Genomic DNA, 15,480 nt, shown 5'->3' on the forward strand with positions numbered 1-15,480 from the left:
TAGGAATTCCACCCCCAGGGACCCCATCCTCACAGGACTCTCACTTCCATGGAGCTCCTGCCCCCTAGGACCTTACAGAGTTCATGGGGACACTGGGCCACCCAAGGCCAGAAGTTGTGCTGGGCAGAGGTCAAGGAGTTCACCCCAGAAGGAGGACCTCATGCCCCATAGGGCGGTCCCTGTGTCCGCAAAGCCAGCACCTGCCCACCTGGGCACTGCAGGGGAGTGGGGTCCCTAAAGGCTCAGGAACTGCCAGAGCCTTTCCAGCCTCCACTCACAACAAGGGGACTCTGGAGCCAACTGCCCACATGCAAAGATGCAGGTCTGTGGGGCTGGGACAGGGCCAAGGGCCTGGCCAGAGACCTGGAGATGAAGCCCCTTCGCCCCGCTGCTCCACGGCCTCCAGGATGTGCCCCGGCCAGACCCAGCCAGGGCCTCCCCTCTTCCCCAGAAAACCCACTGGGTGGGGCCTGGCATGCCCAACACAGCCTTGGAGAGAGAAATCCTCTCCTTCCTCCTCAAAAGCACAGGGTCGGGAGTGGGAAGTTCCCGGGGAGGCTATGAGCAGGAGAGGCAAGTCCTTCCTCCTGTCTGCCCGCTCCCCTGTTACATTCTTTTCTTTTGTTAACTTGTCACTGACTCAAAGCTCAATCTACTCCCCCTTTATAGCTCTCTGAGCACTGACAATCTGGGATTCTGGGACCTCAGTCACTCCCTATTTGTAAAATAGCTACAGTTCCCAAAGACCCACCATCTCTCTGAATGCCATGAAATAAAACAGGCCATTCCAGTAGTAGGGTGACTCTTTACTCAGGGAAAGCACAGATGGGAGCAGACAGAGGACATGAGCTCAGGAGATGCATTCATTCACAGGGGAGCCCCATTAGGAAGAAGGCCCAGACCCCACCCGCATGGCAGGCCCCGATGAGGGGCTCTGACCCACCCCCCACCCCAGCCCCTGGTCGTGGACACAACCCACAGTGGTCACAGAATCCTGATGGAACAGACAGGCCACGGATGGCTCCTGAGAGCCCCGGCCTGGCCCTTCATCTCTGAGCCTTCCCAGCCGTGGGATGGGCCTGGCCTTCCCACCAGGAGGGCTCAGGGCTTCCACAGCACAGAACGTCTTCCAAATGCCCTCACCGGCCCTTTCTGCTGCGGTGCCAGAAACCCCAGGGCAGAGGCCCCAGCCCAGCCCAAGGGAGCACAGAGTGCAGCAGCAGGTGACTTCTGTGCCCACCACACAAGCTCTGGCTTTGGCACATATTCTTCTCCTGGCCAAAGAACAAGCGAAGATGTTGGGTAGACAGCGTGAGTCCCAGCCAGGGGTGGGCCAACAACCAGGGAGGGTCTGCCCATGACTGGGGGGGGTGTGGCCACGATGGCTGGATGGTAGCAGTGCCCACCAGCTCTCCCAGCCCCAGGGAACCTTCTTCCAGCTTGCCAGGAGTGGCCCTCTGCATCTCACCGGGGCCCTCACAGCGGTTTGGCAGGTCCTTTGCTGCCCCACACCACCAGGCCTGTCATGGCGACAGTCAGCAGAATGGGCACAGCAATCAGCGGGATGAGAATCTCTTTAGGGGGATCCTGCCACTGGGCCTTGTCCGAGAAGCAGTTGGAGAAGAGATGCCTGGGGATGCCAGGGACGAAGCTCTGGGACAGGCGGTGGGGCCAGAAGCAGCCTACAACGGTGGCATCTGACTGGGTGCAGTTGACAAAACTCTCGTAGTACCTGCAAAGGCGGAGAGGGTGACAAGTAGGCTCTCCCCATGCCCTGCTCACGGCCACCCTGGCCTGGAGCCAGGAGGATGAGTGGAGGTGGTTTGGGTCCAGTCTCGCTTGGCCACCCACTCTCAGCACAGTCTTGGAAAAGCCACTTCCCAGTCATGGGGTCATCTATGCCCGTGACCCACTCCCTGTGTGTCCTGCCCACATTTGCATCATCAATGACTGTGACTTGCTCCCTTTAAAGCCAGGAGCTCTCAAGATCCAGCCAGTCCCCCAGATGCCCAGCACTTCCCAGGTCTTCGCAGAGCACACACCAAGCCACGCTTCTCCAGGGTTAAGGGGTGAATGCGTGGCTCATGGCTACTTGGACCCGCAAGGCCTTCATCACCTAGGGACACCCTAAGGGCCCAAGAAGAGGGTCTCTCTAAGGCCAGAGTCCAGCCACCTTCCAGTCAAGTCAACCTGCCCTCATGTGCCAGGTGGTGGCCAAGGTGGGGTCATTACCTGCGAGCCCAGCCCCCACTTCTCCAGCTCCTGCTCAGAAGCTGCCTCCCTCAGCCCCATCCGGAAGGACGCATGGTGTCCATGAGATCAAGGGCACTCAGCAAACCATCCACGATGCTCCAAGTCCACCCAGCAGGCAGGCCCCGGACAGTCCACGCAACCGGCCAAGGGCTACAGCTACCGGGACCCAGAGTCCAGGCCAACATTAAGAAGGACGTCGCAACAACCATCTGGCCCAGCATGCGATAGGCAGCCTCCAGAGGTGGTGCCCTGCCTGTTGTTGGGGTTTGCAAGGCCTAAGCTGGCAGCCACCCATCCAAGATGTTCTGGAGGAAGCTGATGGACGCCTTTCCAGTGCTTTCCCACGCCCTGTGCTGCGTAAGGACAGATTCAGGAGGGTGAGGGGTCCTGCCTCAGCTTCCTCATGGGAACAGGCAAGTGGCCCACTTTCTTCTTCCTGTGCTGTCTCAAGAGGGAGCCACTGATCTGGCCCATGAACAGGAAGGAGCCACCTCCTGCAAGGCACTTCCTGCATGAACACCACCTAGGTCTGGATTTCCCAAAGCGTCATGAAGATCCACTCAGCCATGAAGATCCACTCAGGGCCCTCCTGGTGACCCCTCCTGGGCAGGGTCTGGGCAGCCCAGGCACAGTCACCCAGCCCAGGCTGACTTCAGCACCCACTCTGGAATGCACGTCAGACACACACCTGTGCCCTTCCAGGTAACCTTAGCAAGGAAAAGCCAGAGGAGCAAAAAGAATGGCCTCAAATCTGGGTCCAGAGCTGTGGGCTCTCCCAGGCCCCTGCCATGATGCAGCCCCTGGGACACACCCAGCACTGGGGACACCTCAACAGCCAGATCCATAGGCAAACCCTGATCTCCCTAGACCTGCTTCTCCCACAGGGCCCCAGACCCAGCAGCCTGCTGCCCACCCCAACCTCCAGCCAGCTGACCTGGGAGCTGGGGAGCCATCTAACCACACCCTGCAAAAGCCTTTGTCTTCAGAAGTCCCCAGCATCTCAGTATGTGATGAGAACTACGTGCTACAACCCCCGTTCCTCCGAAGCCTTTCCACTGAACTGCCAGGAATGCCACCCACAGCAACTACCCCCAGGGCTGAGAGGAGCCAGCTAGACTCCGGGGAAGACCCGCTGTGGACAGCAAGCCCATGGGGCAAGGAGAGTGATGTGCAGCCCCACAGCTGCCCCAAGAGAAGAGGAGCAGGGCTGAAGGCCCCTGCTGTTACCAAACCCCAATCCCAGCCAGGACTGGGTGGCATGGAGGGGCTAAGGGGCAGGGGTAAACCCAGAAGACAGCATGGGCAGTGGCTTTGGGCTCAGGTTGCACAGCCAACATGACAGGGTTCCTCTAGCCGCAGCTCAGCCACTATCTTTGTGGTTTGGGGCATGTTACTATTCCTTCCTTGAGCCTCAGTTTCCTCACCTATAAATGAGATTAATAGCATTTACTCAGTCAGGTGGTTGAGAAGGCCAAATGAGTTGGCATCCATATGCCCCAACAAGCGTCCAGCACAGGGTGGGTGCTGGAGCAAGCCCACCCTGGCAGCTAGGCCTCGGGACAGCACCGAGCACAGCACCCATCTCTGTGGACTGATTCATGGGAGCCACGTGCACAAATGCCCACCCCATGCTTCTCCAGAAAACTGGGAACCGAGTATGGTTGAGACACCCCTGGGTCATCCAGGGTCTCCCCACTTCTCCACTTTTAATCTGGCTCCCCAGAGCACCCTCCCTAAAGACGTACCCACAACCCAAGGAAGAGTGCATGGGCTGGAAGCTGGGCAAACCCCCAGTCAGACTCCCTCACCCCACCAACCACCTGTGCTCATGCATTCCCAGGAAACCCCATAGCAACCACCCCCCAACTGGATACAGGAGGAGCCAGCTGGGGCTGCTGGAGGGAGGCTTCTAGGAAAGGACATGCTTTGGCTTCCCCAAGGGGCAACAGGACTCCCCACTAAAAGGCCACAGGCAGGCGAGTCTGGAGAATAGGGGCTTCCCAGCCAGGGTTCCCAGCGGGGCTGTCACATTCAGAGGGAGGAAGCCACCTCTCCTCTGAGCTCACCAAGGCCCACCCACTCCAGTGGGAGCCAAAGCAGAACACGCAGGGGAGAGGGTGTCCTCCGTTCTCAGCCGAGCTGGGCTGCCGGGTATGGACAGAGAGCAGCGACCTCGTGAGTCAAGCATAAGGTGCCGTCCAGGGGGCCAGGCTGCCTCCATCCCACGCACACTGCTACCCTGGGACACCCCCTGCCCCTGCCCAGGCCTTCCCTCTCCTGCCTTGGACCTGCTCCCCAAACCTCACATCTCCCTTTGTCATGTCCTCACACGCCTTGGGGAGCTTCTTAGCACGTGGGAATGAGATGTTTGATGTGCCGCCATCTGACAGTGTTTTCATTTCTCCCCATTTGGTGGACAGATTGGCGGCAACAGCGTTCTAGCTGAGAAACCACGGTCCTTCAGAATGCTCAGGTCCTCACGTCCAGCTGTCCTCCGGTTTCCAGAGCTGCCTCGTGGCAGCCTGAAGGCTGCTGACCCCTCACCTCATCTCTCACATGTAGAAGTTTTCATTAGTTTCCACAGCGCTGATATTCCACCGTCCATATGGGACATTTTCATCCCTCGTGCCAGGATGGGGCGAGCCCTGGCAGGCTGCGAACTCCTGCCCTCGGCCCCGGGAAGGGCCCTGAATTCCCCACCCCCTGTTCTCTCTTTCTACAACTCCTACTACCTGGGTGTTAGACCTGGACCGACCTCCGACCTCCTAATCATCTTCTCTTTCCTGTTCCTGGGAGATTTTGTCAATGTCTACCTTTCAAACTTTCCATTCCATTTTTCCTTTCTGTCACATTCTCAATTTCAGGGCTCTTTCTTTGTCCCTGGAGCGCTTTCCTTCTCATCACATGACAGACAGCAGTTCGCTCCTCTAAAGACGGGAATAGTGACGTCGGAGTTTTCTTCTTGCCGCACACCCTCCAGGTTCTTGGTTCCATGTCTCCAGTCTCTGCTTTCAGGGTCGTGGCCTTTTACAGATGTCGGGACCCTTCTGGGGCGTTCTTGACCGGGAGTGGGGATGAGAGCTGGCTGAACTCTCAGACTCGGACAGGGGCTTGGTCCCAGAGCTTCTGGGCTGATCACTGACTCTAGATCTTTCCTCTGGGAAATGGTCTCACTCCTCAGGAAGGACTTGCTGGTCAGTGGAAAAAGAGGGTGGGTGTCAACTGCTTCCTCTGGCCTCCCTATCTGGGGCACAGTGCCACGCCCTCAGTTGCACGGGGAGGCCCAGAGGCCCTGGTCTCGCCTGCTCCAAGAATACGCCCCCACTGTCCAGCTAGGGTGGAGGAGGGCTCCAGACACTCCACTGCTTCTCAGACAGCTCTGCGGGTACCTGGTGCGGCTGCCTGGGTGTCGGGAGCCCGCTGTGGGACAAATCCAGCTGCCCCAGCTGCCCTTTTCAACCTTCGGGTCTGGCTTCACCAGTGGTGCTCGGGGCCTCTGGACCCACTTTCTGACTCCCAAACGCCCCTCCCGGTTGCCTCCACTCCTGTCCTCCCAGCCCAGGCTTGGAAATCTCTGTTTAATCTGTTCACCCAGCTTTAGCAGGTTCAGAGCTGTGGAAACAAATGAAAACTTCTATGTGTGTTCGCAGAGAGAGAAATGAGATGAGGGGTCAGCAGCCTTCAGGCTGCCTCGAGGCAGCTCTGGGCCTTTAGCTATGACCTCATCCCCCTAACCTCACCCCCTCTTTGGGAGTCCACTCCAGGCCTGGGTCCCCGCCGCCTTCTCAGAAGCCACCTGGTAGCTCACCGAAGACAAGGAGGAGCCTGGCCCAACCCCTTCCTGACTCCCCAGCACCCCGTGCCCCCCAGACTAACAAATCCCATTCTGTTTGGTGCAGCAAGCAGCTCCCGACACTGACTGTGTGCCAGGCCCTCGCTGGGGTAGTGGACCTGGGCCAGCCGCAAAAGCGCGAGGCCCAGGACAGATCTGGTAGCCTGACGCGTGTGGCATGGGGTACTGGGAGGGCTGTGCTGCCCGCGGGCGATTTCCAAGGAGATAAGAGGACAGCCTGTCTCCGTGCTTGATGCAAAGTGACCACAGGAAAAGCTCAGTAAGCTTCTAGCGTGAGAGGCTCTCCTTCGGCCGCGAGGCGTTGTCCAGAGCCGCACCTGGTAGACACCAGCGGGACCCCGTTTCTCCAGGGACCCCAAAACCACTGAGGACAGACCCAGCCCTGGCTGGTGCTGTGAGAAGGACACACACAACAATTTCCACCCAGCCCGACCACCCCCTCCCCCAGGCCAGGGCACCCCAGTCCCGGAGGGCGCTCCCCAGACAGGGCGCCACCCTGGATGGAGAGGAGAGCGGGCACGGGAGGACTCCCAGACAGAAAACAGAGGCAGCAGCAGAGGCGCAGTGGCCAGACCCGTTTCAGTGTGCGGAACGGGGGCTGAGGGGCTGGGAGGGGCTGTGGGTGTGGGGAGCCCAAGGCTGTGGTTGGGGACAGGGGCGGGGCCGTGAGTGACGTGGGGGCGGGGCCATGGGCGAAGCATGGGCGCGGTCTGGGCCGCGCATGGGAGGGGCCATAGGCCTGGGTGGGAGGGCCGTGGGGGCGTGTCGAGGGCAGAGTGAAGGTGGGGTGGGGCGGGCTATGGGAGGGCAGTGGGTAGCGCTTGGGCGGACCATGGGCAGCGCCTTGGGCAGAGGCGTGGTCAGGCCCCAGCAGACAGCAGCAACACTCACACGACGAAGTCGGACAGTTTGCACCGCTTCCAGACTTCCACCTTGCGCACCATGTCGATGAAGGCCCTCCCGCACCTGGGCATCTTCTCCTGCACGCTGGCCTCACTGCAGCCTCCTGTTTGGAAACACTCACCTGGAGAGGGGAGAGCCCATGAATTCCACAGTGGTTCACACTGGGGGTGCCCAAGGGACGGGAGGGCGAGGAGCCAACACTGGGGGAGTCACGAGCAAGGTTCAGTTTGCGAGTTCTAGACCTTTCCAGTGAAGTTCACATCCTCAGCCCTGACCTCCCTGTCACTAAAGAAAGGAGACTGCCACAAGGGAGGTGTCCCCTGAGACAGGACAAGTCCACCTCTTCACTTCACCACCTCGCAGGTGGTGACACCCTGGGCCAAAGTTCCCAGGAGGTGGGGAGAGAAGTCCCAGACAGATCCGGCATGGCAAAGAGGCTCCAGCTCCAACTCGGGAGTGAGGGCACCTGGAACACATCCTAAGAAGGACTCTAAGATCTGATGACCATTCCAAAGCCTGCAGGAGCAGCCGAGAAGGGCTCCAGGCTAGTAAGGACCACCCTGCCCTGTCGAAGCCCCCGTCAGATTTAGGAGGCCTGGGGCTGAGGCCACTGCAGGCACTCGTGTTTCCAGTGGCAGGGATGAGCCCTTTGGACATTCTCAGGGTCTCAGGCAAGCTCCTTGCCCCAGGACTTCCCCATCACCCACCAAAACATCCCCTCCCCTCCCACCTCACACCTTCCTGCCAGCACTTCCCCGCAGGATAGTCCTCCCTCCTACTGACCTAGACCTCCTGAACATGGACCCCTGGACCTGAAGCCCCTGGACATTGTCCTGGACCTGGACCCCCCAGACCTGGACCCCCTGGACATTGACCTGGGCCTGGACCCCTGGACATTGTCTTAGACCTGGCCCCCTGAACCTGGACCCCTGTTCCTGGGCCCCTTGGACACTGTCCTGGACCTGGACACCCCAGACCTGGACCCCCTGGACATTGACCTGGACCTGGACTCCCTGGACCTGGACCCCCTGGACATTGACCTGGACCTGGACTCCCTGGACCTGGACCCCTGGACATTGACCTGGACCTGGACTCCCTGGACCTGGACCCCCTGGACATTGACCTGGACCTGGACTCCCTGGACCTGGACCCCTGGACATTGACCTGGACCTGGACTCCCTGGACCTGGACTCCCTGGACCTGGACCCCTGGACATTGACCTGGTCTTGGACCCCCTGGACCTAAACTCTCCCCCTGGACCTGAATGAACCCCCTAGACATGAACCACTGGACCTGGGTGCCCCCAGCCTGCCCAGACCACCAAGTCACAGCCCAATACTCTCTCCTGCTCTACCTCCCCCTTTTCCTCTTCCCTACCCCTCATCCCCTCCCCCTACTCCCTCAGCTCACCTGCCTCACCCAGGGCCTGTGCCTGATGTATCTGCATTAACCATGATGCTTCAAAACAGAGCTCTGGGACAGGTCTCCGTAGACATCCACTACCCTCAGGTGACTATCATTCTCTCTGATCCCTGAAAGGCCAATCATGAGACTGGCAAAGATGGCATCAATGTCCCTCCACCCCCAGTGCCAGGGCAGGAATGGTCAGAATAGGCATTGCCCAGCCCCTCCCCCAACACTCTACAAACCTTGACTCAGTTGACCCAACTGTCTAAGGAGAAGGAGGGGTCCCTGACAACATGCCCCTAGCATGGCTCTGCCCTGAACCTCTGCATGCCCCAGATCCCCACATGCCCCAGAACCTCCATGTGCCCCCAAATCTCCACATGCCCCAGAATCTCCACGTGCTGCAGGAGAGCAAGGGCCTGGCACAGGCAGGTTACAAATGTGCCATTGAAGACCACATGCCACCCTCAGGTAGGTGTTCCAGGATAAATTCCAGCCCGTGGAGGTACTGTGAGGATGCAAGCAGGGAATTTATCCCAGAATACAAGACAGGTATGGGACACCTGTTGGACCAGAACCAGAGCGCCCTCCATGGGGACCCCACTTTGGCACCATTTCTGATGCACATGGGGCTTTAGAGGCTCCCAACAAAACCTAAAAACCCAGGCAGTGTTATAACAATGGGATACGTCGTCGCCAATCAAGCTACTGGTACATTAGTGAAGGTCTCAGGAATTGAATTTAAACAGAAACCCATTTTGGTTAGTTTCACCTGGAAACAAAGGACATGTAGGCCTGTGTTTCTTTTGTTTCAGACTTCCAGACACTGAGTGATGATAAACAGCCAAACAGATGCATTTCTGAGAGAAAGGCCTTTTGTAGCCAGTCACTGGGAAGTGACATACAGGTGCTGTCATCCTCTCTGGCAAAAATAAGCAGCAACCAACCAGCCAGGGGCTACAGTGGGCCATGATCAGTTGGCCTGGGGAGGCTGTGGGTTCCAGGTGGTTCTGCCCCAGTCCTTGTGGTTAAGCAATTCCCTCCCCACCCCAGACTTCAGTTTCCTTATCTGTGAAATGAAGACCAGGGATAGATGATCTCCAAGGCACCTTTAGTGCTTTGAGCTCTTCCACCCACAATCCTGTGCCCAGCACAAGGTGATTGGGACTGCACTGCATGGAATCAAACTGATAGTCATGGAGCCCTTCACGGGTTGCTATTATTGTACCCACATTGCAGTTGAGGGAGCTGAGCCTAAGGGCCAGTAAGTGCCTTACAATCTTGGGATCATGATCTGGGACTCTTAGCCAGGCTAGGAGTGCCCAGTCAAGGGCCAGGCACCAGGGCAGAGCTTGCTGCTGAGTGGATGCCTGCTGGACTTACCATCCCCAGGGTCCTGCACAGTGTCAAATGTGTCCTGAAAAAACGCTTGGAATTTTCAAAGAAGCCCCAGAAGCTAGCACCTTCCCTGCTGGCCCCCTCAGGGCCAGTCATCGATGGGGGGTCAATAAGAACTCCCCCCTCACTGCCCCTGCTCCTTCCTTCTAGACAAGCAGCGCCAGGGCAGATGTGGGCTCCTGTTCCACCTCTGACCAATTGGCATGTGACCATGAGCAGGGTTTGCCTCTCACTGGATCTGCCATGAGACTGGGCCTGCCCTCAACCCTGGCTTGGGAGCCTGAGCCCATGTTCCATTAGAGGGGGACAATGGGGACCCTCAGGATAAGAAAACAGTATCCACAAGAGACCCAGGATGATTAACATGGTGGATTTCTGTGCATGTGGAGAAGCTCGTGGTCCCCAGTTCCATGCTGGAGGCAGTCAGGAGAGCCTCAGCTTCCCTCGGAATGGAGTCAGAGGACTTTCCTTCTACTGTAGAGACCAAACTCCCCATCCGAGGGGCCCTGCATTGCAGCTTGCTAAAATCCCATATACGTATGCTCCTGACGTCTGGAAGCTGCCACCCACCCTTGCACTCAACGAGAAAACCCACCCCTTCCTAGACTGCAGCTCTGGCACATGAAATGAAGCCACGCTTTCTGCATACCAAACCTCTTCAATGGAAACAAAATGGCTGCCGGTTTTCGCCCACCATTTTCCTACCTCCCTTATCAAATCCCAAACCATCGTAGCTGAGGATGTGACTGCAAACAGGCCCAGCTCTTCACCATACAGCCAGGAGACTGGGGCCCATGAAGGGAAGGGAGACATCCTAAAGGACCCAGGGACAGCAACCCTGGAGGACAGACCCTGTCCCCGATGCACAGGTCAGGGCCCTCCATCACTGGCGTCCCTCCCAGAGCTGGCCAGGCTCAGGGGCAGCCTGGCAGCCCCCAGCCCTCAGCAAGCACTCTCCCACCGGAGCTCTCGCACACGCACACACGCACACGCACACACACACGCACAGATGCCCGTGCACGCACACACCGACATGCACTCTCCTTATTTTTGGATAATTTCTCTAGGAAGATTTTCTCAAGACAAGCTTTCAATGAAACCCCTTCCCATTTTGTGAGCGATGTTTATCCCCAGGGCCCTGGTGCTGCAGAAGGGATTAGGAGAGAGGGCTCAGAGAGCTGCCCCCTTCCCCTCCCTGCCACTTCCCAACACACAAACGCCACACACTCCAGGCTCCTCCGGGAGGACCCCCGCTAGCCAGTCCGCAGTCCTCCCATGCACGCCCCTGAGCGCGGCAGGCACACACTCCACTCGAGGCCAGGACCGGGAGCTCAGCACCGCACAAGCAGCCCTTGCTGAGGGGAGACCCGGATCTGGCCCACCTGTGCTGGCTCAGACCATACGGGGGGCTACCCAGACCCAGGGGACGTCGCAGCTGGCAGGAGCGGGGCTGCCCCACGCCCGCCAGCCGCCGGCCTCGGCAGCCGCTGCGCCTCCCTTGCCAGCCCGAGTTCGCGGTCGAGGACGCTCCCGTGGAGCCTGGGGACAATGGCGGGGTCACCACACTCCCCTCCCGAGCTCCGGGCTGAAGCTGGGGCGCAGCCCAGGTGTGGCGGGAAGGAGACTCGCCGGCGCGAGTCCCGCGGCCCCTGGCGCGGAGGCGCCCTGGGGTGGGCCCGACGCCCCTTACCGCAGAGCAGCAGCAGCAGCAGCGGGAGAGGGTGCAGGCGCAGCAGCGCTAGCGTCGCCATGGCTGGGCTCTCTGTCAGGCTCTGTCATCTGGGGGCGCAGTGGGGGGCCGGGGCGGGTCTGGGGCGGGGCCTAGAGAAGCCCGCCCAGACCACGCCCCCGGCCCGCCCCCGGCCCGCCCCCGGCCCGCCCCGCTCCCTCCTGATCCTGGGGTGCCGCTCCTGGGATGCCGCGGTGAAACGCGCACTATCCTTCCGCCGGGTGGGTGGGCAGGCAAGGCAAGGTGGGAGGCCGGCTAGGGTCTGGGCTGGGGTCCCAGCCTGGGTGAGAGTGGGGTGAGGGCCCGGTACGAGCTGGAGGGCAAGCTGGGGTGAGGCGGGGTAAGGGCTGACGGTGGCTGGGGCCCGCGGACTGTGAGGGCAGGTGGGGTGCAGGCTAGGGGCATTGGGGAACTGCAGTCCAGGCTGGGGGCAGACTGGGGAGGGAGCCGGGGTGAGGGTGGGACAGGGCTGACGGTGGGCTGGGGGACAGGCGGGGCAGACTGGAGGCAGGTGGACCTGGGCGCAGCCTGGCAGGGAGTAGCCCATGGGGGGCGGGTGCCTGGAAGTCAGGTAAACTTGAAGCAGCATTTGGGAGTCAGGTCCCAAGGGACAGGAAAGTGAATGAAGGAGGTTGCCGTGTGTCTGTGTGTGTGTGTGTGTGTGTGTGTGTGTGTGTGTGTGTCTGTGTGTGTGTGTGTGTGGTGTGTGTGTCTGTGTGTGTGTGGTGTGTGTGTGTCTGTGTGTGTGTGTGCGTAGTGTGTGTGTGTGGTGTGTGTGTGTCTGTGTGGTGTGTGTGGTGCAAAGGGGGTGTTGGGAGTGTGTGGCATGTGTGACTTTGTGAGCCTGAAACAGTGTGTGTGTGTGAGTGTGCGCTCAGGACACTGTGTGCAGGAGAGAGACTGAGGGCTGTGGCAGTTGCCCGCCTGCGCGCGCGCACACACGAGACCAAACCAGAAGCAAATTAAGAGGCACGAGAGTGTCTGGTGCCCCCAAAGACCTGGCCTTGCAACACATCAGGGGCCCCATGGGGAGGAAGGGAGGGAGGGGCTCAGTTTCTCCAGCCACAGGTTACTTAGCCAAATGGGTCCCCTCTGTTACCCTTGGCCCATGGCACAGGCCTTGGCCTCAGTAAGTACTTGGTCATGTCTTCAGAATTGTCACTGTCAGGATCACTCCTGAGACCCAGCCAGGGGGACCCCTCTGCCCTCTGGGACTCACAGTCACCCCCAGCAGCCTGTGCTGGCCCAAGGCTGGGGCACAGGCTGAGGAATGTGGACTCCCCACCTGGACAAGCCTCCCATCTCTCTGAGCTGAGATTACTGCCATCTTCCCAGAAACTGACCTGACCTTTTCCTGGCTAAGAAAGACCCACTTTATTTAATAAGGTCCTTATTAGAAAGCAGAACTTGATGTGCTTTTTCACTGTAGAAATTCTGATTAGAGCCAGAATTAATTTGAGGGAGTCAAAACTAATTAAAATTGATCAGTCACCCTGCCTTCTGCCTGAGGGGGTAGAGGCAGGTGCAGGGATAACCACAGAGCCTCCAGTGAGACAGATGCTGCCAACTGCCAGGCCTTCCACCCATAGGGCAGAGGTCATAAGACAAGCTGACCTGGGCAGCAGGGGGCCAGCCCTCCCCTACGCACACACTCTGAACCAATCAAGGGACATGGGGTACAGTATTCATGAGGCCCTGGGGGGCAGGTCCTTGTCCCCAAGTACTGGTCAGTGCTGAGTCACAGCCCTCCAGCATGGCACAGGCTCAGGGTGCTGTCCCTCAGGTGACCCCATCCCTCTGTTCTGGCCTGCAAGCTGTGGGAGTAAGTCTGGCCTCAGGCTCTCCCAGGGAGTGCTGCAGGGCCAGAGTGTGTGCCTCTGCAGCCTCCTGGGATGTGGGTGGACACCTAGGCCTGGACTGTCCTTGGAAAAACACCCCAGGCCAGGCAAGACTGTGGTGATGGGCACTACAGCACCTGCCACCTGTAGTCATCACCTGCAGGCGCCACCACGGGCCCAGCTCGTGCTTCTCCTTCTGCCTGGGATGCCCCACCCTGGCTCTGCTGTGGGAAGCCCGGTCCATCCTGCAGAGTCGAGTGCCACATTCTCCCTCCATGGAGCCAGCCATGCCCCCCATCAAGGCTCCAGGGCCTCATGAATACTATACCCCATGTCCCTTGAAGGTGGGGCCTCTGCAGGGCAGGATCTGCAGCTTGCAGGTGGATTTAATGCAGATTGTGAGGAGTGGAACCATGGGAGAGGCCAGCCTCATCCTGTCCATGGTGCACTGCCCCACCCACATATAGCTGTGACCACAAACGATATTGACCAGAGGTGCACCCTGGACAGTGCTGCCTCCCCGGGCTGGCTCCTCCATGGGTGCTGCCCAGCCACAAATCCCTGTGTCCGAGGTCCTGTGTTCCTTAGGGTTCTTTGAGTAATCCCGTTATGTTTCATAATTCTTCATACCAAACTTCCTGATTCAAATTACCATGTGGTCTCTCTCCTGACCGAACCCTGACAATTATCATGATATTTATTCTATAGTTCTATAGTTCTTCTTACTCTTAAATAATTGTAAAAGAACATTTTCTTTTCCTTTCTTTTCTTTTCTTTTCTCTCTTTTTTTTTTTAAGACAGAATCTCATTCTGTTGCCCAGGCTAGAGTGCCATGGCATCAGCCTAGCTCACAGCAACCTCAAACTCCTGGGCTCAAGCGATCCTCCTGCCTCAGCCTCCCGGGTAGCTGGGACTACAGGCATGCGCCACCATGCCCGGCTAATTTTTTTCTATATATTTTAGTTGTCCTATTAATTTCTTTCTATTTTTAGTAGAGACAGGGTCTCGCTCTTGCTCAGGCTGCTTTGGAACTCCTGACTTTGAGTGATCCTCCCTCCTCAGCCTCCCAGAGTGCTAGGATTATAGCAGAACATTTTCCTACACTCAAGTAGCCTCTCTTCTAAGAGGAGGACTTGTGATCAAATAACATCAAGGTGTTTCTTCCAGACCAGCGGAGCGCACCACCTCCCATCCTTCAGCCTCTCTGCTGGGTGCCCACACATCCCGGCCACCTGAGTGTGGAGCCAGCAGAGGGTTTGGATCTGGCTCTGCTTGTTCTGGGCTTAGACGGAGGAAGGGGCGGGCTCGAGAAGCGCATTCCCGGACACTTGGCTCCCCCTGCTGGAAAGGCCTCTAAATAACTGCAGCGCCATCCTCTTTGTCACTGATGGGCTAAGTCCCCTGGCGCTGCAATGTCCCCGTGACCCCCAGCCAGGGACACCAGCAGAGAACTTCTCTCCAAAGAAAGGGTGATGAAGAATGTCCCCAAACGGGATGCCTCTGACCCCTAGATGTTTCCTACCCGCCCCACCTCGGGACACCACACTCCATCTTCTTTGTTGTTGGTTTAATTGTAGTGGAGAAAAAAAACACATAACATCACTTTTAGCATTTTAGCCATTTTAAAGTGTGCAGTGAAGTGGCATCAAGTACACTCACACCGTCGTGCTACCATCACCACCACCCATCTCCAGGACGTTTTCATCTTCCCAAACTGAAACTCTGCCCCATTGACACTGACTCCCTGTTCCCCACCCCCAGCCCCTGGCAGCCACCATTCTACTTTCTGTCTCTATGAATTTGACCACTCTAAGGACTTGTCCTTTTGTCACTGGCTTATTTCATTTAGCATGATGTCCTCAAGGTCTCTCCATGTTGTAGCATGTGTCAGAATCTCCTTCCTTTTTAAGGCTAATATTCTGCTGTGTGGATAAACCATATTTTGTTTATCCATTCATCTGTCGTCCATTTCCCTTTTGAGTAAACAAAGCAAGTTTACTTGCATTTGATTTTTATTTTTGTAAAATATATCAGAAAATGTTTTGAGGAAAATATACCAAAATATTAACTGTGGTCATTTCTGGATCTGGAAGGATTTG

General features: G+C 58.0%; 1 protein-coding gene across 1 annotated transcript; it reads right to left on the reverse strand.

Moving 5' to 3' along the window:
- Positions 1-1,303: 1,303 nt before the first annotated feature.
- On the reverse strand, positions 1,304-11,609 carry RAMP3 (receptor activity modifying protein 3). The gene is made up of 3 exons (XM_012763423.3): positions 11,505-11,609; positions 6,998-7,130; positions 1,304-1,732 (listed from the first exon to the last, which is right to left on the reverse strand). Exons 1-3 carry the CDS (start codon positions 11,563-11,565, stop codon positions 1,477-1,479), a joined length of 450 nt encoding a protein of 149 aa, XP_012618877.1. The 5' UTR covers positions 11,566-11,609; the 3' UTR covers positions 1,304-1,476.
- Positions 11,610-15,480: the final 3,871 nt, after the last annotated feature.

This window comes from Microcebus murinus, chromosome 9, assembly GCF_040939455.1.
Source record: "Microcebus murinus isolate Inina chromosome 9, M.murinus_Inina_mat1.0, whole genome shotgun sequence".
NCBI classification, from domain to species: domain Eukaryota; kingdom Metazoa; phylum Chordata; class Mammalia; order Primates; family Cheirogaleidae; genus Microcebus; species Microcebus murinus.